The sequence below is a fragment of the Marmota marmota genome, unplaced genomic scaffold (assembly GCF_001458135.2).
Source record: "Marmota marmota marmota unplaced genomic scaffold, marMar, whole genome shotgun sequence".
Taxonomy (NCBI): Eukaryota; Metazoa; Chordata; class Mammalia; order Rodentia; family Sciuridae; genus Marmota; species Marmota marmota.
The window spans coordinates 16246890-16274331 of NW_026000005.1; the positions used below are offsets into that span (position 1 = coordinate 16246890).

At 36.2% G+C, this 27442-nt stretch overlaps 1 protein-coding gene across 5 annotated transcripts in view; it reads right to left on the reverse strand.

Moving 5' to 3' along the window:
- Hecw2 (HECT, C2 and WW domain containing E3 ubiquitin protein ligase 2) overlaps positions 1 to 27442 on the reverse strand; it is a 363407-nt gene that overhangs the window by 201381 nt on the left and 134584 nt on the right. For all 5 annotated transcript variants that reach the window (XR_007349418.1, XM_048808215.1, XM_048808216.1 and 2 more), the window contains exon 2: positions 11175 to 11501. Coding sequence is in view for 4 of the 5 variants with exons in the window: in XM_048808215.1 (XP_048664172.1) it covers positions 11175 to 11466 (292 nt within the window). In the remaining variant the exon portion in view is untranslated. The remainder of the gene's footprint in view (positions 1 to 11174; positions 11502 to 27442) is intronic.

Below are 27442 nucleotides of genomic sequence, written 5' to 3' on the forward strand. Positions count from 1 at the left end.
CCAATTCATGTCTTGCAACTTTTGCTGTGTGTACTGTTTTGTAAGAAAACCCAACTCAATGTATGTTATTGATGCTGATTCAGGTAAGTTGATTTTTGTTTTGAGGTTTTTTTAAATCTTTAAATTTTTTATTTACTTTACTTCTTAAGTCATTGTTTCATGGAGGTTTGTCACACAGAGTATATAACTAGGACAATCCTTATCTATGAAAAACCACAACAGTAATAACCAATATGGAAGAAGATATTTAAAACAGGATGGAATTAGATGTTGTCAATAATAACAAAGAAGATGGGGAGAAAAATTATTGGAATGAAAAGATTCTTGAACAGTTTGAGGCATTTAGAGAAAATGATTAATGATAGCCTTTGTTAACTCAATTACACATGCCCAAAGTTTAAAGAATGACCACTAATGGAATAAAACTAGAATGCTTAACTTCCAAGAAAACAGAGGAAGAATGTGGTGACAGGGAGTAAAGAAAACCCATCATTTCAATGGAAGGCATAAATGTAGGGAAAAATAACTATGATAAAGCATGATACACAGAAAATAAATAAGATATAGAAATAAGCCCAAGCATGTAAAAAAAACAGAAAATTTAAAAACACTAAGTGTACCAAAAAAAGATGCTCACTCACTTTGGATTAAAGATCATAAAACTTTAGCTGATTTACAGTAGATAAATCTGAAGCATGTCAAAGAATGATTGAAAGTAAATCAGTGGGAAAAGATACATCAAGCAAAAACTAACTGAAGAAAATGGACATAACAATTGATAACAACAGATAAAATAGACTTTTAAAAAGATACAAGGACAAAAAATAGCATTATAAATATACATCTTTATAGGTATCTACTATTTAGTCCTTAGGAAAATATGAGAAGCTATTTATAACACACTATAAAATTAGTATGTCTGGTAAACAATTATTTTGTGGATTAATAATGAATCTTATCAGAACAAAGAATTTCTAAACCTCATGCCAATGCTATTTTAACTCTATCATAACATATTAACAAATATTATTTAACATTTACTAATTATGACTATATAAGCCTTCTTTTAGGAGAAATGGTACAAATCAGCATGGGAGAAAAAAAATAACTCAGGTAATGTTTCTAAAATAACTGGGTAGAAAGTAAAAATTATCTTAATAGAAGAATGCTTGTTTCAGTAAGGCTTGCATTGGATGTGTTAAAGGAAAAAATAGGTTAAAGCCTCTTTGGATGCGAGAACATTGACCTATGCCATTTTAAAAAACCTATCGTATGTCTATGGAAGTTTCTCATAATCATTCTGAACACAGGATACTTTTTTGAACCAAATATTCAACATGTATATTAAAAAGAAGACCCATGACACCAATATGATGCTGTGAATTCAGATTCCACTAACTACTATTCTCTGCTCTGGTACTGTGCTTGGTACTGGCCTAGGCATGTCCACTCAATCTCTGAACACCCTTGCAAAGTATGTACCAAGGTATGGTAATTTCCAACCCCAGGATCGTCTCTTCTTGCAGTTACCATGCAAGGATGTCTTACACTTTGAAACTGACCAAAGGATCAAATACATTGTTAGCAAGGTATATATATGGTAGAAACACTGAGTACTTGGCTGAATAATCAAGGACTCCTTCACATTTCCCTGTCTCCTTGCAGTTAGGCAGAACATGATAACAATGCTGAATGGTGGGCTCTGAGCAGAACCAAAACATATCACCTAAGTGCCAAGGCATCTAAGAGTTGGTATAGGAGTCTCCAGCTCTCTCTTCTCCTGACACATGCTAAAGGAGACCATGTGTTCCAGGTAGCATAATGACAAGATGGTTAAGGCTTTATAAGCCAATATGACAAAAATAAAGAAGGTGGTAAGCCTGCGTTCCAAAGTGACAACAGGATTCAAGGTCCCTGCCAACGCACATTAAGCATATAGCAACACCTATAAATAATCTTTTATATTGAGTAACTGAGGATGCAGGGTTAGATTATTAGTGTAATATAATCTTATATATCTTGACTAATACAACAAGGTAGCAAAAAAATTTAGAGTTAAGTTCTTCCAAAAAGCAATCTCATATTCAAAGCTCTTTATTTTCTAAGAGCATATTATAAATTTAAAGTTATGAAATGAAACAATTTTTCTCCACAAATATTCATGTGAAAGTATCAAAAAAGATTAAAAATGGGCATTAAACTGCATTTGATAGTTATTCTGGAAATGAATACCTAGCAGATTAATTCTGTGTTCCATTTAATTGAATTTCAGATTAATAGAAGCTTTCCCATCACCCTGGAAAGCATGTTGATTTAAAGCCTATATAATACTGAAATCAATATACCTTATTGTTTAGCATTCAAATTTTAAGTGCTTATATAATTTCCAGAGCTCTATTTCAAAAAAAGCAGATTTTGTTTTCTGTAAGCAGAAATGGTCCAGTGTGTTACTTTAATCTTAAAATCCCCTCTTGTGGATTCATTCAGCGGGTAAGTCTGTACTGCAGCTTCAGACACCAGTAAAATGCTCTTATATTACTAACAGTAATAGTAGCCAAAATAATGATAGTTTATAATCAACAGGAGCTTAGAATGAATCTAGGCACCTTGCTGAGAGTTTTATACACAGTATCTCATATAATCTACATGATTTTACTCCTTTTTCTAGTCATTTTTTAATTGGAGAAGAATATGAGGAATTAAAAGATTACATAATTTGCTCAAAGTCATTTAACCTTCACTCACTGAGTTTACAAATCTATCTGATTGTAGAGTTGGCGCTGTCAACCACTGACAACTCCACATCTTCTCCAAGTATGCTGTTTCTGATGGTTCTGTGCAGTTCATTGACAAAAGTAATTTCTTCACAGTCAATGCACATCAGAAAGAAAAAAACATAATGTAGCAAACCTTTCCCTAACACTCCTGCTTAGAACAAGGTCAGGGTATGTAAAAATGGTTCATATTGTTTAATATAATGCCCTCCAATTCATTGATGTTGCTATGGATGACAAAATTTAATGCCTTTTTATGGCTCAATAGTATTCCATTATGTATACATATCTTATTTTCTTTATCCATCAGTTGATGAGCACTAAGGTTGTTTCCATTGCTTTGCTATTGTGAATGATGCTTCAATGAACATGGAAATGCATACTTTTTTCAACATATGGATTTCACTTCCTGTGGATATATGCCCATAAGTAGAATTTCTAGATCATATGTTAGCTATATTTTTAATTTGTTGAGGACTCAACATACTGTTTTCCATAATGACTGTATTAATTTACATTCCAATCAAAACAGTGTTCCCATTGCTCCCTGACCTCATTAACATTTTTTATCTTTTTGATAAAAGCCATCCTAACAAGTGTGAGATAATATCTCACTGTCATTTTGATTTGTACGTCCTAATAATTAGTGATGTTAAGCACTTATTCATATAAATGTTGGCTGCTTATATGTCTCCTTTTAAGAAGTGTCGATATACAGGTGTTTTTTAAATTATTTTTATTTGTTATTTTATTGTCATGGAGTGAAAATATGCATGACAGTGTATAAACATGACAGTGGAGTGTATTTTGACATATTATGCATGCATGGAGAACAACTTATTCTAATTAGGATCCCATTCTTGTGATTGTACATGACAAGGACTTTCACTGCTTATGTATCCACATATGAACATAGGAAAGTTACGTCTGATTCATTATACTTTTTCCTATTCTCTTTTTGATACTGAGTATTGACACTAGTAATAGTATCAATAGTATACTGGGGATTGAACCCTGGGCTGCTTTATCACTAAGTTGCTAACACTGGCCTCGAACTTGTGGTCCTCCTGCCTCAGCCTCCTAAATTGCTGGGATTATAGGCATGCACCACCTTACTTGGCCATATACAGGTACTATGTTGATCAGATGATTTAAAAAAAATATTATCAATGCAACTGATAATCCAAATTTGCAAAACTCAAGAAGGTTGTAAGCAAATAACTAAGTATTGAGAAACACTGTATTACATTTACAAGCACAGGTAAAAAATGAAAATTGGGACACAGAACACTTAAATTTCAGTCTTAATTGCCCACAAGAAACTTTAGAATCTCACCACTCTGAACATTTTTATTTATAGAACATCAGCTTACACTATAGGGTCTTAAAGCTATAAAATATACAATCTTTAATACCTTGGCTCACTATAGCAATCCTATTTCATTTTGCCATCCAAATGCAAAGAAATATGAAGAGTGTCCTAATATATTAGCCATGGTATTTTAAAAGGCCAACATTCAAAATAGAGCCATGTACCATTCATCTCTGAAGATATAATCAATGCACAGACACAAAGAGATATACATTAAGTGCACTCCAGACAAATGCTGGTAATGACTTGTTTTGGGTCCATGACAATATAAGAAGCTTGAGCCAGAATATGAAATACCAATATCAATCACTTCATTACTTAGATCAGATGTTTTTCCCCCCACAGCAAGTTTCTCAATGAAGGAAGTGGTACATTGATTTACAAGTGGGAGAAAGCATCTTTTCTAGTTCAGATCAATAACAATTTGCAGACCAGCACTATGGATAGCACTACAACACAGTAGATACTCTGGAATGTTTATAGTACCCATTTTCCTACTTCTGTTGGGTACCTGAAGTTGCCTGAAATTGAAGAATGGCAAATTAAGCCTTTTGAAGTGTTTATTTTTCTTTTTGAATAGACAGATAAAATGAGCACAAGACCAAAGGTTAAGGGGAACCAGCTAGTGAACCTGAAATGAATTGAATATGTTCTGTTTCCTCTTTAAACTGTTCCATTTGATTTTTCATGAAAAGCTATTTGTGTTAGGTACGCTGCATGTTTTGCATGAGGTATGTATTTAGGTCTTTTTATTTAGTGAGTGTAGGAGGAGGTAATGAGTAGCTCTGTTAAATTTGTAAAGGGTCAATTCTAATTTCAGAGACCAGCAATGAATTATAAACCTAGTGATTTCTGAAAAACACCTACAACATGATCATCTCTAGAAATCTCGGGATTTGTATCTTACCAGAGGGAGAACATAATCAGCATATGTTTTGAGAGCTGCGTTCATACTCAAAGTTTCCGCAAATGGTACTTTCATATTTTCACCGTTTTTTCTTTGTATTTCCATATTATAAATACTTACTTAATGACTAAAATGCTTATTGTTCTGATTCAGGTGGATATGTTTGCCCTCTAGATTTGTAGGGCTGAAGGTCATCTGGTTTGAGTTATACAATGCAAAACATTATTAACAATTAGACCAACAAAAACAAAAGTCACACTTTAGAAGAGAACGTAAGCCAAGAGAAACAATCAAAATGTACACTGTGCCAATGAGCCATGCCTCACCAGCTCAGTGTCCCACTAAATTGCTTTTCCTTTGGGATTTATTTCTATAGAGACCATATCCCTGTTCCATAAATAAACCCAGAAGTTGCTAGGAGACAGTCTAGCTTCTCAGGACACAACTCAAGGGGAGCGGCTGCTTCCTACCAAGAGGTATAGAAATCTGAAGCTATTTCTGACATACATGCTATTGTTATGAAACCTAGATTCTCAGCACGTGTATGTCACAGAGCTCTAGAAAGAATCTATTATGGAGTGAGGCTTGTTGGTACTGTTCAGGAGGCTGAGGTGGGAGGATCGCTGGTCACAGGAGTTCAAGGACAGCCTGAGCAACACAGTGAGACCCCATTTCACAAAAAGAAAAAAAGGGGGGATTTATCATGCATATACCTATTTAGCCATATAAACCCTAAATTGTATGATTGAATCTGGACTCCCAAAATCTTTTTCCATCCTCACCTTGGGTCTCTTCTTTTCTTTCACCCCCTCTCCAAATGTGCCACCTCAGTAGACTCTATGTAATAGCACCCAAACAAATGTTTTGAATATTTTTTAAGTTATGAATCACTCACTCAAAGAGCCTTCCCATCACATTGTTGGTCCTGTTAAACCTCTGAAAATTTCCCTCATGGCTTGGGGTCATTCCCCCCCCTACTTCTTTTAACAAAACAATCTAGTGGGTTTGACCTGTATTAAGACAGCCCTAAGCACTCTCCATGAATGAGGAACTACAGAAGCGGCAGCCCACACATTCTGCCTTTAGAAGCAGTTGTCATCCTTTTTCCTTTGTCTGGCTGTGCTAGAGACTCAGTTGGGAATAAATAATGGTACATAAAGTCTTACTAACAGTGACTGAAACAATGAGAGGAATATTTCTTCCATATATAACATGAACTTCAGAGTTCCAGGCCAAGCTCTATCTTTCTACTCTACCCTCTGTTATGGTTTGGATGTGAGGTGTTCCCCAAAAGCTCCTGTGTTGATGTGGGATATGAAATGATTACATTATGAAAGCTGTAACCAAATCAGACCATCTCAGTTTGAATGGACTAACTCCAAGCAAGTGAGCATTGGCTAGAGGAGGTGGTCATTGGGGACATGCCCTGAAAGGATTCATCTTCTCTAAGGCCCCTTCTCTCACTGTTTCCAAACTGATATGACCAGAGTAGCATTCCTCTGCCATGCCCTTCTGACATGACGTTCTACCTTACCTTAGGCCCAGAGCAATGGAGTCAGCTCACCATGGACTAAACCTCTGAAACCACAAGCCAAAATAAACTTTTCCTCCTCTAAGTTGTCCTTGTCAAGTATTTTGGTCACAGCAATGAAAAGCTGATTAACATACCATCCTTAGCTTATTATCCTTCACACCGATACCTCCTTGATGCCAGATGGATGCAGCAACACAGGATATCATATCTTTTCATTACAGTCCCAAGTACAAGAGAAGCAAAACTTTAAAAAACCCTTCCCAAAGCTCTGGATTTCCACTGGGAAGAGAAGTTGGGCCAGGGTCTTCCCCTTATATCTCACTGGCCAGGACTAAGTCACATGTCCACTGCTAGCTGGATTACCATTCAGATTTACACCTTTCCTGAGCCTGAGGGTGGGGGCTACCCTGAAATCAAAGTTCTGACCGCAGGGAGATAAGAGCAGGATATGGCTGTCAGTTAGAGACCACAGTTCTGCCACATTCCTCTCCACATGGGATGATGAATTTCCAATTGAAATAAGGCTATCTCTCCAATCCAGTCATTAAAAGAGCCCATCCATCCATTCTAGCTCCAGGAAGAACATGGATATCTCTATGAAGGGCAGATATGCATTCACTCAGTTGAAGACCCAGATTAATAAGTCTTTCTTTTATACACTACTCTGACCCTATAATTACAGAAACAAGTTACATTTAATGTTATACAAGGACCTGCACCTTTTAAAGCCATTCATTATAAAAGATCTGTTAAGACCAATGGCTTACTCAAGAACATCATGAGCCCGAGACTACCAACATACTACTTTTAGCTGCAAATGCTGGTCTCTATGTCAGTCCTAGACCCTTGAGACATCTGGGATGCTAGCTCCTCAGTCTCCTGGCTCGGGATTTAAGTATTTAAGAAAATATGGTGAGAAGAACTGACAAACATAGAGAACTCAAACAATCAGAGTTCTCCAGAAATAGCTAGATAGGAAAATGAAGTGGGATCTCTTAACTCTTCCCATCTAAATCAAAACTATGGAAAGAACTTCTGCTTCAAGTCATAAGGAAGTGATCAGCAACAAATCAGCCTTCCCAATGTAATCCCCCAAATACCAGGAACTGGATATCTGGTGGCGTAAGACTGCAATCCACAAGAAAGAGAAACGGATGAGGTGACTTCCTGATCACCCATATCTCAGCCAGCAGACAATTTCCTGAGTGCATTTCAGGTAGCTAGGGTCCATGGCAATTCTTCAAAGTGTGGAGGCAGAGATCAGAGTTTGAGTCAACTAAAGAGACTAGAATCCCCAGGCCTCAATACTAGAAAGGAAAGAGTTATGAAGTGGTAAATTTCAAAAAGTCTACATGGGATCCCCTATAGATCTTTGGCTATGGTGTGGACTGCATACACTCAAAAAGAAACTACTGAGGCTTTGTAGAAAGTCTTGGTAAGGCTTATTCTAAACCTGTCTTAACAAAGCACCAAATCAAGACCTAACAAAATCCATAGGGTACAACAAATTTGGAGGCTGCCTTCCACCAAGCTGGAAATGCTGGGAAACACACTAGACTTTCCACAGATGCATCCCAACAAGGTGTAAACACACACCTACTCAAGCACAAGGAAATAAATCTGCCTTCTAATAATATTATTCCACAGGACTCAGAATTTTTACGACACAGTGAAAAATTAAAGATAGATGTCCAGTGTAAAATTAGAGACAGTTAGATGTTCAAACAAAGACAAAAATGGGGGAAATATCAACAGAATCTGACCCTGAGATGGCCCAGATTTTGAAATTTAGAAAACAGAGACTTTAAAGCAGCTATATCCAATTGAATTCAAAGAACTGAACAAAAATATGAACTGGATGATTTAGCATGTAAAAGAAATAAAAACTATACAAAAAATATAAATTCTACAAATGAAAAGCTAAATAACTAAAATTTAAAAACCCAAGAGACTGATAACAGAATGAAAATGAAAAAGGAAAAACAAACTTGAAGAGAGATTATCAGAAATTATGAAATTTGAATATCAAAGCAAAAATTAATTGAAGGATAATGAAGTAGAGCCTCAGGTCCTTGTAGAAAAATATAAAATGATGGAATATAGTTATAATTGTAGTCTCAGAAATGTGAAAATGGATAGGAAAAAAATTGAAGAAATAATGACCAAATGTTCCCAAAATTCAACAAAAGCATTAACTTATAATAAGCTCAGAGAAATCCAACCAAGGTAAATAAAAAGAAAACCATGCCTAAGTATATCTTCAAAATACTGAAAATGGAGATAAAGAGAAAATTTTGAAGGTAGCCAAGGGCAGGGACATGTTACATACAGGGGCACATGTAGTGATGATTTATATGAAATGCAGAAGTCTCTTGAAATAAACTGAGGAAGAGTTAGTACTTGGAGATTTCCTTTTTTTTTTTTTTTTTTTTCCTTTTTTGGAACTGGGGGTTGAACCCAGGGCTTTGCGAATGCAAGGCAGATGCTTTGCCACTGAGCTACATCCCAACCCGGAGATTTATTTCTTAATTCTGCTTTCCTGTCTATATCTTTGGGTTAATTTGAGACTTACAACCCTGACCTATACGTCTTCCTCTACGAAGTAAAATACAAGAACTCTAAGATTTTGTGGCCATGGTTACATAGAGATAAGACAAATTGTACTTTGGATGCCTTAGCTCCTCCCTGATTAATTCACACAGGAAAATACAACAAGTTGGGTAGGGAATTAAAAAGAAGACACAGGAAAAAATATGAAGTAATGTGAGCCAATATCTTAATTGATTCTAGCATTTACAGATAAGGTTATTAACACAGAAAAGAAATTATGAAAGAAAAGTTAAAATTGATTATTTCCCAAAGAAATATATATAATATATTTTTTAAAATACAACACTATTTGTAGTCTTATATTAAAATTTTTATTCATAAAATATAAAATGGGAAAAATTTTTTAAAAGCAAACAAAAAACTACGTGAAAAAATAAGTTTTATGAAGCCCAAAGAGTACAATGACATCAAAACCAAAGGAATTACTTCAAAATCCCATAAGAACTGTAAACTTTTTGTGATCATAATAATACACAAATATAATTTTTAAATCATGTATCTTCCTCACTTTGGATATATTGTTAAATGCAACTGTGGAAAATACTGAACAGTGAAGATTTTTTTTCCCCTTTCTTATTGTCAAAAGAGAAAAAAACAATGATAATTCATCAATTTTTTTACTATTTAGAATTCATATTATTCAGCATATGAATAATATGAATCATTAAGAGTTATATAAGTAAATATAAACCCTGTTTTAATTTTAACCAACATAAAAATTCTCAATTCAGAAAAACAAATTTTGGTGCATATAACATTTTAAAAACTTTTTAGCAAGGTTATTTTTCATCAAACCAGAGTTTCTGATATTTGAGGCCATATAAATCTTTGTTGTAAGGGACTCTCCTGTACATTAAAGGATGTTTAGCAGCACCTAGGGTCTTGCATCCCCCTACCCAGCTGTGGCAACCAAAAATGTCTCTGGATACTGCCAATGTCCTCTAGGGGGCAAAATTGGCCCTGTCTGAGAAGAACTTATACATGTGTAAGAAACAGTTTTCCCCCTAATATACTTATTAAAAGAAAAAGGAGGGGCCGGGGTTGTGGCTCAGTGATGGAGTGCTCACCCAGCATGTGTTAGGCACTGGGTTGGATCCTCAGCACCACATAAAAATAGATAAAATGAGGGTATTGTGTCTATCTACAGCTAAAAAAGAATTTTTTAAGAAAATAAAGGAAAGATGACTGGCTTATAATTTACATTAAAAGCAACAATCTCTTTCTAATAAATGATCTGATGTTAACTTTGAAATGAATTTCCTTCATTTATAGAACAAGTTCTCCAACTTTGAGAAATATAGATTTTATTATTGGGTTGAATTTAGATTTTCTTTCTGGTTAGTTAGGAGGTTTTGATTTTTGCTTCCGAACAAAGCAGACTTTTTGCTTACTGGGATGCTTCATTCATCAGTCATTCATCTATGAATAACAGGTACAAATTAGCTACACAGAGCTGTGACTGCTATTATTAAAACAAACAGCAACTATTTATTTCTCAGTCATTCATCAGGATACTTTATTCACCTAATTGATCTGAGATACATTCAAGGAATTTTGAAATACATAAACACCTTAGACCACAGATTGTTCTTAATGAAATCCAACCTTTAGAAAATGCAAGACATTTTTCATATCAGTTATCTAAGTATAGGCATCTGTCAGTTTAAAAGTGTTAATAAATATTAATAATCACGTCTTTACTAGGACGACTGATGAAGGGCAATGGGAAGTTTTAAAAAGAAAACTCTATAACATCTGCAGGTTCTGGCATTTAATTTGGTAGAAATGTAACCAAAAAATTCATATAAGCAAAAGTACTATTGACTCTCCTCCTGAAGAAGGAATGTTCCCAGAATGTGCTGTGTCTATTTGTGTGTGAGAATTTTCTTCCAGGAGAAAATACAGAATGGTATAATGACAGAGGGAAAAAAAACCCATGCTCCAGAACCACACACACGTCCATTTCCTTGTACTCACCTATATGATAAAGTCCAATCCAATCGCTGGGGTCCACCTCCTCTTTAATGTCCCAGAAGATAATGAGGTTCTGGGCTTGCCCCAGTGTGTACTCGTACATGCTGGCAGTCAAGCTGGAGCGGCTCTCAGAAGTCACCAGGTCCGTGTCGCTATTGGCTCTTTGTAGGGTCATGTTCTCGGGCATCGAGCTCTGCGCTGCAAGGCTCTGCAGGTTCTCTGGGCTCAGTGTGTACCGCATCTGGGGATTTCGACGCCGCACAAAAAGCAGATGCTCCCGGGCTGAGCTAGCCATCCTGTCTGTCTCTCTGAGGTTGGCTCCCTATAAAGCTGCAATAGACAAGCATAAAACATTAGTGCTACAATGTAAAGAATTAGGTTTAAGCTTCCCAGACATAAAAGCCTTGAAGAATATTTACTAAAATCTGAGCATGGAATAATCTTCTGCTGTCAAAATAAAACCTATTATTCTACTGTCGACTGATGATGTCAGGAATAACTTTCATAGACTGAGGTCACATGGCAGCAAAGGCTACCACACACCTGTGGCCCTGGATTTCACTTAGCACAGCTTCCACCCAGCAGTTGAGGAAGGGATTTCTTTATCACTGCTTTTAGGTCTATCCTTTCTCGAACACTCCACCTGCAGAATGGCATCCTGTTCTCATTTTCCAGCTCCCACACGCACGTTATTTATTTTCTGCTGCAATTAAATTTTAAAACAGCAAGACAGAAATTTCTGACACATGCTAAATACAGTTGACATACCACTGAGTATAAGTGCACTTGTTCGGTTTCCTTAGCATGAGTGTAACCCACTGAAATTGTTTTTAGGAGCTTGCTCAGATGCCACCTCTTCACTTAAACACAGGAGCATGATATTTAAACCTATAACACCCCAGACTTAACCCTCTCGATTTTTCTCAGTAGCAATTATTCTGACCCAATGCACCACATGACTGACTTAGTTGACTATTATCTCCTTCCCCCAACAAGAATGTAAACTTCAGGAAAGGAGCAATTTATTTGTATATGTATGTGCACACTATGATGCTTGGCACACAGTAGGTGCTGAAAAACATCTGTTAAATGAACAAATGATGGAATGGTGAGCATCTTTCTCCTACATATTCCATGGCCTTAACTTATATCTCGAGTCTCCTTTTTGAGACTGCCTCTTGCTATCTTGATTCTTTGACTGAGTTATACATTTCCACCACCTGAATTATGATAAGCTATTTCCATTAGTTCCCATTTGGCCTCCCTCTAAAGGAACAGAGACCTCCCTGTTAGGCATTCTTGTTGGGACTTAGATACCTCTTGTTGTCACTGTCCAAGACATGTACTTTCATCCAGCACATTCAAAATTCTGGCTCCCAGTGCTTTCCCTATATGTCAATGGACTCACACCATGTCACCCAAAGCCTATTGGCTTTACATAGAAGGCATGTGGTTCTCTTTTCTCTATCCCTTTTAGAACCATGTAATCCACTAATGCATTTGTAGACTAACATTTATTCAGTATCCTTAGTACGTGTTGACATCTCTGATGTATTTTACTTCATTTAAAGCCAAACCTAATTGAGTCTTGGGAATTAGCAGGAGCTCCCATTTAACAGTTAGCCTTTGGGTGCAATATTTACATTACAACTAACAATCTTGGGTGTTGAGTCTAAGAAGAGGAAAAGGGAGATCAGGTTTCCCTATGTGACCCATTTCCCCACCCATTTTACAAACACTGTAGGTGAAGAGGATCTATTTCCATTGATAGGGTTACTATACTTGCAAATCTATTTATTTGAACAATTCTGCCATCAAGTTGACTTCATGCTTTTAGTACTCTCTCGTGAATTAAAAATAACTTGGATTGATAGGCAAGCTATCCTATGTAAAAAGGAAATAAAAATGAACGGACAGGCCAATTTACCCAGTTTAATGGTACTAAATCCAGTATCCCTCTTCAAGTTAACGCTTCTCTTTTCTTATGACAACATACTCCATAACTGTTAGACAATCTCCAACCTGTGAAGCCTTAAAATACAGGTCAACTTCTAATCTACTTTCATTTTAGAGTATTCCAGCAAGCCATTATTTCTTTATAAACTCAGTGAGTCAAGTACCACATCAGCTTCAGCAAGAACTATAAATAATTAACTGCTCACACATTGCAGTCTAATAAAAAATGCAGGCTGTACATAACTAGACTACTTTCCTGAGAGAAAGAAATAGGCCAGCACCTTGATACCTCAAAACCACGATAAATGAACTATAGACAATTATTCTGCTCTAGAAAAAAGTGAAAAACACATATATGTACAGCCGAAGTGTTCTTTTAAAATGACCTTCAGCATAGTGGATAAGAGAATAAGTTCAAAGCTCAATTTCTAGATTTTGGTTAGGTCTCTATTAGTAATTCACTCTGATGGTTGATAGCTTATTTTAACCACATGCGGCTGGTGGCTTCTACACTACGCAGACAGATCCAAATGATGGACATGCCCCCGGCTTTCAAAATGGCTGATTCCCTTTGAACTCACTGCCATCAGGAAGCCCCTCAGTGTGACTAAGAAGAAAATAATCATTGAACTAGCTGTCAATGATGTGTGAATAACCGAGAAGCTCTGAATCTTTCAGAGGATTCTGTTTCTGCATTTCAGCATAAAGATGCTTCTTTAGCCAAATCTCTCACTAAAGGAACTGTATAATCCTGTTAGAAAAAAGCACTCATCTGCGGGGAAGAGTTTTCTAGATAAACACTGGAGGGCAGGAGGATTGAAATGTCCCAGAAACTCTCATGGTCTCTTACAGCTTCTTTCCTTCTACTTTCAATCTGTGTAGTCTTCAAAAGCAAAAACCATGCTGTTGTGGGGCTTGTGTATGTCAGGGCCAATGAGATGAAGGGATGAAAAGACAGGGGCTACCTGAATGCTTCTTTAACACTCACATGGCACTTACTCTAAATGATTTACAAATATGTTACTTATATGTATAAATAACCCAGTCAGACGATCTCTATATACAAAATAGAGAACCCAGGTTATTTGCAAGTCTTGTGTCCACAAATCAATATGGTACACACTTAAACTCCACCCTGACTCAATATACTCAATATATTCATCTACTACATGGAGGTGACCTGAACGTATCATGACAAATTGTTTTAAGGACTAGAAGTATCATGGGTGAAGGTGTACAGTTAAAAAATAACTATTGTCATTTTAGTAGGCAAATGATGTAATTGTTGAATTAATACATTATTTCATTTGGGGTAGCTCTAAGAGGCTGGAAAGAGGGACTCTTGGATGTGGAAGATAGGTAACAGAAAACAAATGCCAAAGACCAATGTTATATATTAAAATCACTACAAGTCCTCCCTAGGGCCAGATGACCCTGTACTTGAGAGGGAGTACAGTATATTCTTTCCTTGCTGCTCCTACTCACCAAGGCCCCTGCCTCCAAAGTCCAGAAATCAACTATATTAGGTTTCACAGTCCCTTCAGCTGTAGCTCAAGAAGAATGGATTTTAGGGACAAGAAGACACCATATCCATCAGGAATCATTCAAAGAAAGAACCCAAAGACTTGGTGACAGATTGGATATAAAGGATGAAAGTGACAGAGAAATTAGGATTAATTTTTGGATTTTCAATCTAGGTGATAGGAGAATCCCAGAAACATCAACAGAACTGAAGAACAATTTGGGGGGAGTTTTGAGTTAATGTAATTGATTCAAGTAAATATGTCTTGAAGACTCATCAGAGGGTAGGACCGCACAGCTGATTCATATGGGACCAGGGATAAACAAATATTCAAATAGAATATTCAATAGAAACCTTAAAGTTGATTAAAATATGCCAATGTGTCCCTAAAAGGTGCAGTTCATGGTTTTAAAACTTCTTTCAGATGTTTTACTTTTACATAAGTTGTTTCAACCTGAAAAGAAATACACCACTAGAATGAACAGATGACCAGGAGGGACTTTTATCAAAACTGCTTTGGAAACTTTAATTTTTCCCTTATAGAAAATGTAATTTTTTAGAGTTCATGTTTCCACAGCAAATAAGATCAAACTCTATTCGAAAAGTAATCTGCAAAGTTATGTAAAAGTGAGGGGGAAAAAATCAAAGCACTCTAAATTTTATAGTTAACATTGTAGTTTATAGGGACCTTAATTCAATGCAGTGCTCTCCTATGTGAAAATTGGTGCTACTCAAACAGGAAAAGAGCAGCTGTACATTTTCTCCTAACGAAACCTATGAATGCTTGATTTGCTCTTTGGTTTCATACCTATGCCTTCTGCAATAATAAAACCAGTTTTTCTTTAGAAAATTATCCGTGTCTTCTGAACTGCTTTAGAAGTAAAGATGATGGTAACAGAAACTGACTAGTGTATACTCTATTAAATAAACTAAAACTGGTCCTTCAAAGTTCCTTAGATAATCCAGCCCTTCCACAGTAAATCTTCGCTGTGGTTCTCTCTCCTATTCTCAATGGATGCCATTTAACATGATGTCGCACTGCTTTTAAACAAAATAGCCCCCGAAAACCTTGTTCTTCTAATTATGATTAGGTTTGCACTATGTGCTCTCTCTGATAACAGACGTCTGCTTAAACAAAACCAAAAACAAAATCACTTTTCTTCCCGAGGTCAAGAGAGATTTAATTACTAAGCAAATTGTAAAATGCCACAGTATACAACTTCATTTCTAAAACCAGCAGGTTTTGTTCAGAAGATACAGGCAGGAGCAGATGACAAATACTCTAAGCAAGTGTTTTTATTTAAAATATGTTTGCTAAAGAATCTGGAGGTGAATGTCAATTTACTAAACCTCACCTGAAGGACAAGACTAAAATATAATGTCAGAGCATTTTTGTAGACCAAGAAATGCATGCCAGACCAGATGAATAAATAATACTAATAATAGTAACTAACGTCTCTTTTAACCCTTTGAATACACACATACATACAGATACACACACACACACACACACACACCTGCTCAAACTCAAAGTGCTTTTTTCAATATAAATGAGATGAACAAAGTGGGGGAAACTATATTTACAATCAGAGACACTAAAGAAAACATAATTTACTTGCCATAGCAGAGATGTGAGAATCTTAGGAGGGAGGCTAGGAATAGGAAAAACAGTGGAATGAATCAGACATAACTTTCCTATGTACATACATGAATATACCACAATGAATCTCTACATCATGTACATCCACAAGACTGAGATCCTAGTTAGAATACGATATACTCCATGATATAAACGTCACAATTGACTCTACTTTTACATATAATTAAAAAAGAACTAAAAAAAAAAAGAAATTAAAGAAAAATGCTTAATTACTCTAAAACACACACACACACACACACACACACACACATATACAGAGACCTGTCTCCAGCAAGGCTAGTTGGCATGTGAGATAAGGAAAGTCATCACCAAATTCTCCATGAAAGACCCTCCCCAAGGGAGTCCCCTTGTGTCTATTAAGAGAAAGCATTTATACTTAAGTGTTTATCATAGATAATCCCATCCAACTGCTTGGATTAACTGGCAAAAAAGTATGCTAGTAAAATGACTGAGAAGACCAGAAAAATTCCTTCTATACAATCTGCCACCAGAATGAGAATTGACAGAGATCCGGGTGATTGTTAGCCCCTCACTTCCTCTTCTTACATAGAAAAAGATCTATAAATAGAGAGGTCCTCCAAGCTTCCACCAGTAAGAAAAAGCCTATTCTCCTCATAGTTTTACCAAATAATATATTTTGATCTGCAACATAAAAATAAACCACGTGGGCTGGGGTTTTAGCTCAGTGGTAGAGTGCTTGCCTCACATATAGAAGGCACTGGGTTCGATCCTCAGCACCACATAAAAATAAAATAAAGATATTGTGGGGCTGGGGTTTTAGCTCAGTGGTAGAGTTCTTGCCTCACACACACATGAGGCTCTCAGTTCGATCCTCAGCAAGACATTAAAAATAAATAAATAAATAAAAATAAAGATATTATGTCCATCTACAACTAAAAAAAATTAAAAAAAAAACACTTGGAAAAGGGATATAGACAAATAATCTTAAATTCCAAAAATTGTTAATTTTAAAGACTAAGTTTCACAGTGCTTTTAGGATGTTGATTGAGCATGAAATCACTGAATATACAAATTATAGTAACTAGGAAAATAATTAGTATTTAATTTAACTCTTCAGCTTTTTTAATTTAATAAGGTTTTTAATTCAATTCAACATTTTTGTGGACAGCAATAAATTATTCACAAAAGAAAAAATGCACATCAATAACTGTATACCAAAAACAAAATAAAAATAAGACATAATTTTTGTGCCTTAAAACTTTAAATAATAATGGAATGCAAAAATAAATAAATAAAATCAAAAAATAATTGAATGCAAGTGAAAATGCAGGAAATGGGAACTCATATAGTGTTGAGAGGACAATTTTACAAAACTCTCTGGAGTCTTGGATATGCTCATGCCCTCAGAGCCAGTGATTTGCTTCCAGAGCAAAAGGCAGCAATGTTCATCACAACATTATTTCAAACAGACAATATGTCAAAAGAAAATAACTTTCAAACAATGGAAGAACAGCTAGATTATGGCATAGGTACACTATCGATATCATGAAGCCATGTGAAGTATATTATATTTCTTAACATGTGACACGGGAACTTGTTCACCAGAACATAATGTTAAGTATCAACAAATACTGTTATATACACAATAGAATTAAATTGTCTTAAGAAGACACTTTTTCAGTAGTCTTAGATGAGGAAACTGAAAATATTTTTTTCTCTTGATACTCCTTTTCTGAAATTTTCAACAAATTATATGTATATAACCAGAAAAGTTATTAAAAACACACCTTTGATATGAAAGGATGATTCAAATTATTCATTGCAACAAATAGTTATCCTTCAGGAATTATTAGTTTATGTAAAAAAAAAAAAAAGAAAAAAAAACTCCCCTGATAAATTAAAGAAAGGGAATTTACTAGAAGGATATTGGGTCACTTACAGAATCAAAATAACTAGGGAAAAAATAAGCCAAAGCAGCTCTTGGGTCACAGGAGCCCCCAGCATCAATCCACCTACACATTTATCCTCTCCCTCATTGCTTAGGACAGACTCCTGGGAGACTGAATCCAAGGACCTGTGGGGAAGAGGAGAAGGGATCCAGATGGATAGTGACCAAACTGAAGATAGCTGGAGAAAAGAGATTCCTCAAAGTGAAGTAAGCTAGTAAAAAGGGAGGAAGTCAGTTGTTTAGATGAATAGAAAATTAATACTGAACAAAAATTTTTTTTAAAAAAAAAAGAACCTACAAAAACGCCAACTCCAAAATCACATGTCCTTTAATATGTAACAGGAGAAGAGAGGACACCGGGATGGGAAGAAGAAAGGCAGCATCTCTATCTCCTTAACCTCGATGGTTAAGGATAGACTGTCACTACCCATACTGAAATGATATCAAATAACATAGGTGTCATTTTTAGCATTAATCTATACCATTAATATGGCATTAAATTAAGAAGAGAAGACTTCAAGAAATATTTTTAAATGTCATGCTAGATTAGGAAAATGAAAACCAAAATGTCACATACTTTCATTACCTTTTAAAAATTCAAACCTACTTTTCAGTAAATACACATGGAGTTTTGTGCTATATAAAAGGGAGGAAGAGAGGGAGGGAGGAAGGAAGGACAGAAGAGAATTTGCTTAATATCTACAACTTCTCGTGGTCTGCTTGTTTATTAAAAAATACTGGTGGTTTGTGTGGGAGAAGCAAAATCAATTCATCTTAAACTCAGCCCTTTTGAAAGATATTAAATGCTTATTCTTCACACAAAACATAAGCTCCTAGTACTGGTTGTTAAAAACTACTACGAAAGAACAACTGTATTTAAATGCAATTGTTTATTCCATAAAATACTAGAGGTCATAGCTTTAAACACTAGTAATTCTATCATGTACTCTAAAGTGCAGAGAACACATTTTTTAAAATGTAATTCTCTCTTTCCATTCCCATGGCCACAACAGACTAATTAAACTTGCATCACTTCAGACCTAGATTATCTCAACAGGTTGTTCTGACCCTGATATTTCAGTCAATCCATCTACTCCCTCCTGACAGCACTTTTTCAATGACAACCTTCAAAATCTAGGAAATAACACAATTAAAGGACCATGATGTATGTAAACAAAGGAGTGAGGCGGGGACCAAATTCAGGTACAGTAAGCAGGGCAGGATTCTCACAGGCATGACCTGACTCAGCTGCTCCCTGGAGTTAGCAAGCTGTTGAATAGTCCAGGTAAGGGTGAAGATGACACACATTTGAGTGGTGGCTCTGGGGCTGGAAGAGAGAGCAGAATGGGGATTTTCCAGTGGTACCATACAAATTGTCTCCATGCAAGCTTCTCTCTTCTGCTGCCCTTGAAAATACTTAGCACACTGAGCATTAGCCAGGCCATTCTTTCCTCCTACTCCAACTCTAAGAGCTAAGGAACTATGCTCTGAAGAACATTCAGTCAGAATTTAACATTCTTACTTCTAAGTCACCAGTAGCCCTCTTATATCATTCATCTCACCTGCACTTCCCAATGAGTTATAGTCTCATTATGAATCATCATGTCTTCTCTTGCCAGATGATAAGCTCTTTGAGGACAAACTACTGTTACATATTTCTCTTACATATTATATCCTCTGCAAATAGTGTTTTTCAAATGAGTGAGTGGATGGGGCTAATTTCTACTAGAAAATAGTGCAAAATAACCAATTCAAGAGTTTGAATAAATGCTCACTTTTTCTTAGCATTAGTCACATTTGCCATCTGAAAAATATTTTTTTTTATAAAATACCTACTGTGTTTTGAAAAGGCCCCTACTGCACCAGAGAAAGAAATAAAAATCAAGTTTCATGGAAAGAAACTGCCCTTGATACTACAAGGTCAAAGTGCAAAAGTCAGCAAAAGTTAATTACAGAAAATGATCAGCAGGGGCTGGAGTAGCTAAGAAAAGCCTACTGAGAAAACTTGAGCTAGACCTAAAGAAATATGAAGAAGCCAGGAACATATGGCATGCCAAAGAAGGAATCCAACTAAAAAGTGTCAAAAGGCAGAAATTAGCTTTCTCTGCCTTCCGTCTGGTCCAAGCCACTATCATTTCCTCTGAATTAACAATTGCCTCCTTCCTACTTCCATATTGTATTTCTTGCTCTCTAGTCTCAACAAAGCATGGACAGTGATCCTGTTCAAACGTAAGTCAGAACTGTTGTTCTCTATCCAAAATCCTCCAGTGCCCTCCCATCTCACTCAAAAATTAAAAAAAAAAAAAAAAAAAAAAAAATCCTCACATCCTCTCAATGGTCTACAAAGCCCCACGTGATCTGGCCCCAAGTCTTCTCTGATCTCCTTTGCTGCTCCCAGATTGCTCTAGCCACATTCTACCTCAGGGTTTTTGCATGTGCCATTCCCTCTGCTCATCTCTTCAGAATCCACATAGTTCGCTGTGTTACTTCAGGATTTCACTATATGGCACCCTCTCAGTGGGACCTTCTCTGACCACCCTATGGAAAATTCTAATTGCTTCAACCCTACCAACCCCCTTTGTCCGTTTTATTTTTCCTCCATAGTACTTTTCATATTCTAATGGACAGCATAACATATTAGTTTGTTTACTGTCTCTCCCCACTGGAATGTATGCTTCATGAAGAAGTGGAAATGACAGACATCACCTCTAAGACAGCTACTACTTACATGGTTTCCTCATTAGAATGACTAGAACACTGTTCCATTCAATTAAGTAATGAATTTTGTTTTTAACTTTACAAATGATTTGACACAATGGTAAGATTCATTATTGATTTCACTAGTGGAGTGGAGTGATTTTGAGTAGAGGTTAGAAACATACAGGTTAAAATTCAAAGTCTGAGATTCCCAACCTATGCTTACCATTATGACAGAGGTTAACAAAAGGTGTATTAAGCAGGCCAGGGAGGGACAGCACTGGAATCAAACAATAAGGAATGATCACATGAGGGAAGGAAGTTACATGTATGTCACAAAATCTGAGAGCCATACCTGCCTGTTTATATAAATAATAGTTACCCAATGCTGAAAACATGTGATGCACTGTCCTACTCCAAGAATACAACAACCAGAGCCCATTCTCAAGGAAGTTACTAGACTAGAAAAAGAATGAATGCTGTTAATTAATGATTAATAAATTCCCAGTTCATGAGATTCCCAATGACAAAGAGGACATCTGGGAGAACTAAAAATAAATAAATAAATAAACAAACAAACATGAATCATCAAGCGGATGAAGAAATGGTTCTTTTCAGTATTATGATCCTGCTTATTGACTACCAACATAATAGTATAGTTTTTTATTTTTTTTATTTAAAAATCCCTTTTTACCTAAGTATTCATTGACAGTTCCATTATACTGGGGGCTAAAGACAAAACCAAAGAATATCACGAAATAACAAACTGAAGATTTAAAATTAATTCCCGTTTAACTTTTCTCCCACACAATAACAGAGTCCATCCTTGCCAGTCACATCTCTGTCAAATGTCCCAACAATAAATTGATTACAAAGAGAAACTGCATCAACTGCTAAAAGATTCAGAAATTTATAAAAGTCAATAATAAGAATTTAAATCAGGCAAAAACACCAAGAAACAAGGACCTGGCAAAGTCAGAATAATTGACAACCAAGCGAGGAAGAAAATAACAATAATTTGAATACCATAGGATTGAATGAAGCAATGAGAAGGTCAATAGAGCCCTGGGGTTGTTTTTGAAATGTGACTTTCTTTATGATTGTGATGAGAAAGTCAAATATCCTATTGTGTTATCATACAATTTCCTTGAAAACAATTAACTCCTTCAACTCTCCAAAAATTTCTACACTTCACTTGTTGTTTGTTTTTTCTAATAATTAAGTCATTTATGATTATAATCTAAATTTTGTTAAACAATCGTTTGAATTTTTAGTTTGTCAAAATCAAACCCTTTCCCCGCTATTTACTTATAAAATTTGGCTTCCCAATGTAAATGTATTCTCTTTGAGAGGTCTGCTTTTCTGGTATCTTCTACCTCCATGTTATCTCCACATGGTGCTACTAAGCTTAGATTTGATTTCCAGATGAAGCTAGTGGGCCTTAGCTGAGACCAGTTTTTAGGTCATTAAATTTCACTGCGTTTCCTAGATGCCAGGGCTTCTTGTGGCTTCCATAGGTCCCAGGATTTGATTAGGTTACCAAAGCTACATCGTACATGTCTTAGTCTGTTTTCTGTTGCTATAACAAAATACCTGAGACTTGGAAATTAATTTTAAAAAATAGTCATTTATTTGACTCATGGTTCTATAAACAGGGAAATCCAAAAGCAAAGCGCCAGCATGTGCCTGGCTGCTAGGGAGGGCCTTCTTGCTACATAATAATAACATGGCAGAGAGATTCACATGATGAGATACAGCAAGTGTGCTAGCTCAGATCTCTCTTCCTCTTATTACAAAGTCACTAATGTCATCATTAGGGTCCCATCCTCAAGATATCATTTAATCCTAATTACCTCCCAAAGGCCTCATCTCCCCATACCACCAACAATTGGGATTAAGTTTCCAATACATGAACTTTGGGAGACACATGAAAATTATAACATCATGTCACCTTGGTTTAACCTAGTTTCCCTAACTTTGGAGATAAAGCATAATCAACTATTTAGAGACTTTTAAAGTCAGTATCTTAAATATAGGAGTCAAGGAGCTTCCCACTGCCAACATAAAGTTCCTAAACTCCTGATTTGCTCTGTTGCATTTCCACACTTTCTCATTCCCATTTTTGGTCTACCTACTGGGAGTTTTGCAGACATAGACAGTAAATATTTATCTACTTGCTGTGAGTCATAGATTTATCTTAAATCAACTTTGTAAGCCCATAATAGCAATTTCCCGCCCTCAAGACAATCTTGATAGACCTGGCGACTGATTGATGAGCAAGCATAAAAAAGGGACCCAGCGCAGGCTTTGCAGATGGGAGTCCTTCCAGAAGCACTCCATAAAAATCATCTTCTCCCTGCCCTTTCCTTTTTATCTACCCATTTTTAATAAGAATAATGACTCTTTGAGTCACGTATGCCAAGTACATGAACACTTTGTTAAAGCAAAACTCTTGCAACCAAAAATTTTCTGAAATAAATGGATTTATTGAGCTGGCCTACATGTAGCCCAATGCTTAATCCTTGGATCAAATTCCTGCAACTACCAGCATCAGGATTAGGGAGGAGCTGGGAAATGTCTGCTGGAGCAGAGTTTAGGGCATTTATTCTACCATGAAAATTTGGGGAAGGAAAACGAATTGTTTATAGGGAATCCACATTGGTTGTAGATAAGAGAGGTGCAATTATGGAAAACAGGAAGAGCTCTGGAATAGAAGGGTGGTCCACAGGAAAAGTAATGGTTGCTTCTAAATGGGTTTGGGGTTGACAGTTCAGAAAGTTTACATGTAACCAGGGTGCAGTGGCCCTAGGGTAGTGGGCTATGATGGAATTCAGTCAGGGATTCAACATACATTCAGAAACACACACACACACACACACAAAAAAAAAACTATTTTTCTTGGTTTCACCCTCAGCTGTTAACTGATTAACTTCCTTTATCTCTTCCTCTCCCCATCCTCCAGCTCTTGTCATTAAATTTAGGACATCTCAGAAGTTTTCTTTTAGGACTTTATGCAGAGAAATCCTGCAGGGACCTGATAAGTGAAGGTCTTCCATGTAGGTTTCCGTGGCACTCCAGTATGGGTTAAAGGAAAACAGTGATGGCCCCTTAGCCTAAAGATTTGGCCAAGAAGAACAGGAAACTGGTGCTTCCTGCCTAAAGCTTCCTCCTACCCCAATATTCTGATGCACACAACTAATCCTCAGGTATCTTAATAGTTCTCCAGCTAACTACAGGTAATATGTTCTTATACAAAGCAACGTGGTCAATCTCCACCTCTCCCCCTTCCCACCAGTTTGGTCCAGTGCCTACTGCAGCAGCAGAAATCTGTAACTGTTCATTGAATGTGGAACAAATGAGAACACATGGATGTAGCAAGGTTTGAAGTCAAATGAATGATTAATATAGAATCCTTGCAGAATAATGATAAAAGTATTTTAATTGGGTTATATTTCAGACAAAGCTATATAACTATAAGTAAAATTGGTAATTTCTTTTTAAAGAAGCTGAAAAGATTCCATTTGTTTCAATGAATTAAATTATATTTTAAATCATTAAATGTACAGAAATTGGATTCCTGCTCCCAAATTCAATGTACTATAAGAACTTGCATTTTAATTATTAATAAATCAAAATGTACTCAAAGGAAGAAATCCATTGAGTTTATAAATGAAATTAAATATTTATTTTTGCTTAGAAAGCTGCACTATTAAAATTAGAAAAATATCATAATCTTAATAGTCATTCCAAACAAATTAAAATCTCATTAAGTTGCAAACAAGATTTAACTGTTTGCAGTGAGGGAAAAAAGTCTGAAAACTATGCATTTAACCATTACCTCATTAATCCATGTTTTCATTTAAAGGATTGCAGCATAAGACCAGAATCTACCCTCTGTAATGGCAAGTCCTTCTGTCATAAAGCATGGGTGACTGGGATTAAGAAGAGAGTTGGAATCATACATTTTAGCACTCCTCTTCTCCTCTAAGAGGAAAGTGTTCCCCTCCCTGCTGTCCAGAGGTATGAGGGCCTTGGGAAACAGCCAGGCTGAAGACCCGAGAGATGCTGTGAGCATCCCTCCAGCCTCAACCCAGTGTACCTGGGACAAGGCCCACCCTGGGCTCTTCCAACACTTGGCTCTCTTTGCACAGGGAAGGTTTGGGTTATGTTTGTGTCACAGTTTTAAAGAATTTTTTATAATACACTAGCTAAGTCCAAAAGCCTCATACACAAAACTGAGATAAGGGGTGAAATAAGAAGGGAAGAATTTGAGTTGACCTATAATACATGGTGATTAGCCAGAGAGGGACAGAGGAAGAAAGATAGAAGAAAAAACTGTGGGGACAAGGTATGGACAGCATTGTTCCCCACCCTAGGAGATTAGGGTGAGGAAGAAGGAAAATGGAAGAGGAATATGACAACACAGAACATGTTAAATTACTATTGTCTAGATTCCAATCCAAATCCACTAATCATAACACACCCATGGAGCAGAGCCCAAACATCATATTTTTAACATGTTCCCCAGCTGAGGCTAATGAAAGCTGAAACTTGCAAACTGCTGACCTAAGAATTCATTAGGTAATATCTATATAAAGCTCCAAGAAAGACCAAATAACTGATTCTATCTCCTTAGGTATATTCAAATTTGTTCAACTGATTTAAAAAGAACCAAGAAATTAATAGAAAGACTTCCGTCTTCCTAAAAATTTAAAAATTCTATTGCCCATAAAATTTAAAGGGACATAATTATTTAAACTTAGTGAAAATTTAAATTCACCAGATTTTATTTATTTGTTAAAAAGATGCATGGAAAAATCCAGTATTATATTCAACAAAATGAAAAATGCCAAGGAGGACTGCTAGGAAAAATAAGAAAGCCACAGGCGAAGTTTATACTCAGAACTCAGGCCATTCACTTGTGCTCAGACACTAGATACAGGTCACCAACTTGTCTCTTAGTTTCTGACATCCCAACAACAGTTACTAGACACAGGCCTATTCCACAAACACAAACAATGTCCTGGTAAGGAGTCCTGATAAAAATGTTCTCCTCTTAGTCTTCATGATGTATGAAGTACATTCATTCATACGTTCTGTTCTTACATGTACATTAAGTAGCATTATTGTGTTACCATCTTTGTGATATCTCCAATAGCACCAATTGGCTTTACTCCAATAGCACCAATTCCAGGACTTACATACAGAATAATGGCCACATATGGCTTTTCCCCACAGTCAGGTCTAGGTTTCACATTTTTGAAGTTGTTTTGTCACCATGTCGCCCAGGCTGGCCTTAAACTGGGGACCTTTCTATCTCAACCTCCAGAGTAGCTAGACTTTACACTTTTTAAATCAACTTTTTGTGAATATAATTTCTTACAATGAGTTTCTTATAAGAATTTTAGAGCAGAAAGTTCAAGATAATGTCCTCATAAATCTAATCTTGAATATTTGACATGTGACTAAGATTTCAACCTTTTATGAACATGAAGGAAACAGACCAGCATGTGTGCTCATTCAAAAGGCTACTCCTCTCTGCATGCAGATTAGTGGTGGGAGCATTCTTGGGCAAGATCTTCCTCAGAAAACAATTCTGGGCTTTGTCCAGATGAGTGTCAGATACCAAAGCTCTAAGGAAAACACAGGGACCTATAAATTAGCTTCATTTACTTTCAGAACATGGCTTATCAGGCGGTTACTGCCCTGTGAGATAATCCTGATTTTAGCAAGTCAATTCCAGGACTAGGAAAATAAAAACAAATGAGGGCTGGGGGTATAAATCACTGTTAAGAGTGCTTTCCTAGCATGTGTAAGGCCCTAGGTTCAATCCTCAGTACTGCAAAAATAAATAAATGAAAAAAAAAAGTAAGAATAGGTGTTGGGATTGTAGCTCTATGGTGAAGCACTTGCCTAGTATGTGTGAGGCACTGAGTTTGAGCCTCAGCATGACATAATAATAAATAAATTAAATAAAGGTACTTATAACTTAAAGTAAAATAAGTAAGACTAAGCCCATCCACAAGGACCAGGGAGAATCTGTGATTAAAATTGTGGCCTCCAGCAAAACTAGCATATTTTGGGGAGATTCGCTTTTTATAATGAGGTCTGTTGTACATTATGCATATAGGCAAGTCAGCAAGACCTTGATGTGTCTTTATTCTGACTTTATAGACCATGTAAGCAAGTTAATCCGCTCACATAGAAGGAGGAAATCATTGCTCTTGGAAAAAACCAACCATTGTTTAGTTGAAAGATCTCTTATCACCTAGGATTTGGGGTTCTGGATTAAGGGTGATGCTAAAATCTGTCAGACAATTGATTACTTCTAAAGAAGACTTTAAAAGAATGCAGCTGACTAAACTAGCTTGAAGCAAGGGTCTGAATGCAAAAGGAACCAACTAAAGTACTTCAAACCCCAGGTGAGTGTGCCCTGGAGAATAGGCTGTAGGAAGTTTTATATCAAGCTTTTCCCCACAGTCAGGTTTAGGTTTCACATTTTTTAAGTTGTTTTGTCACCATGTTGC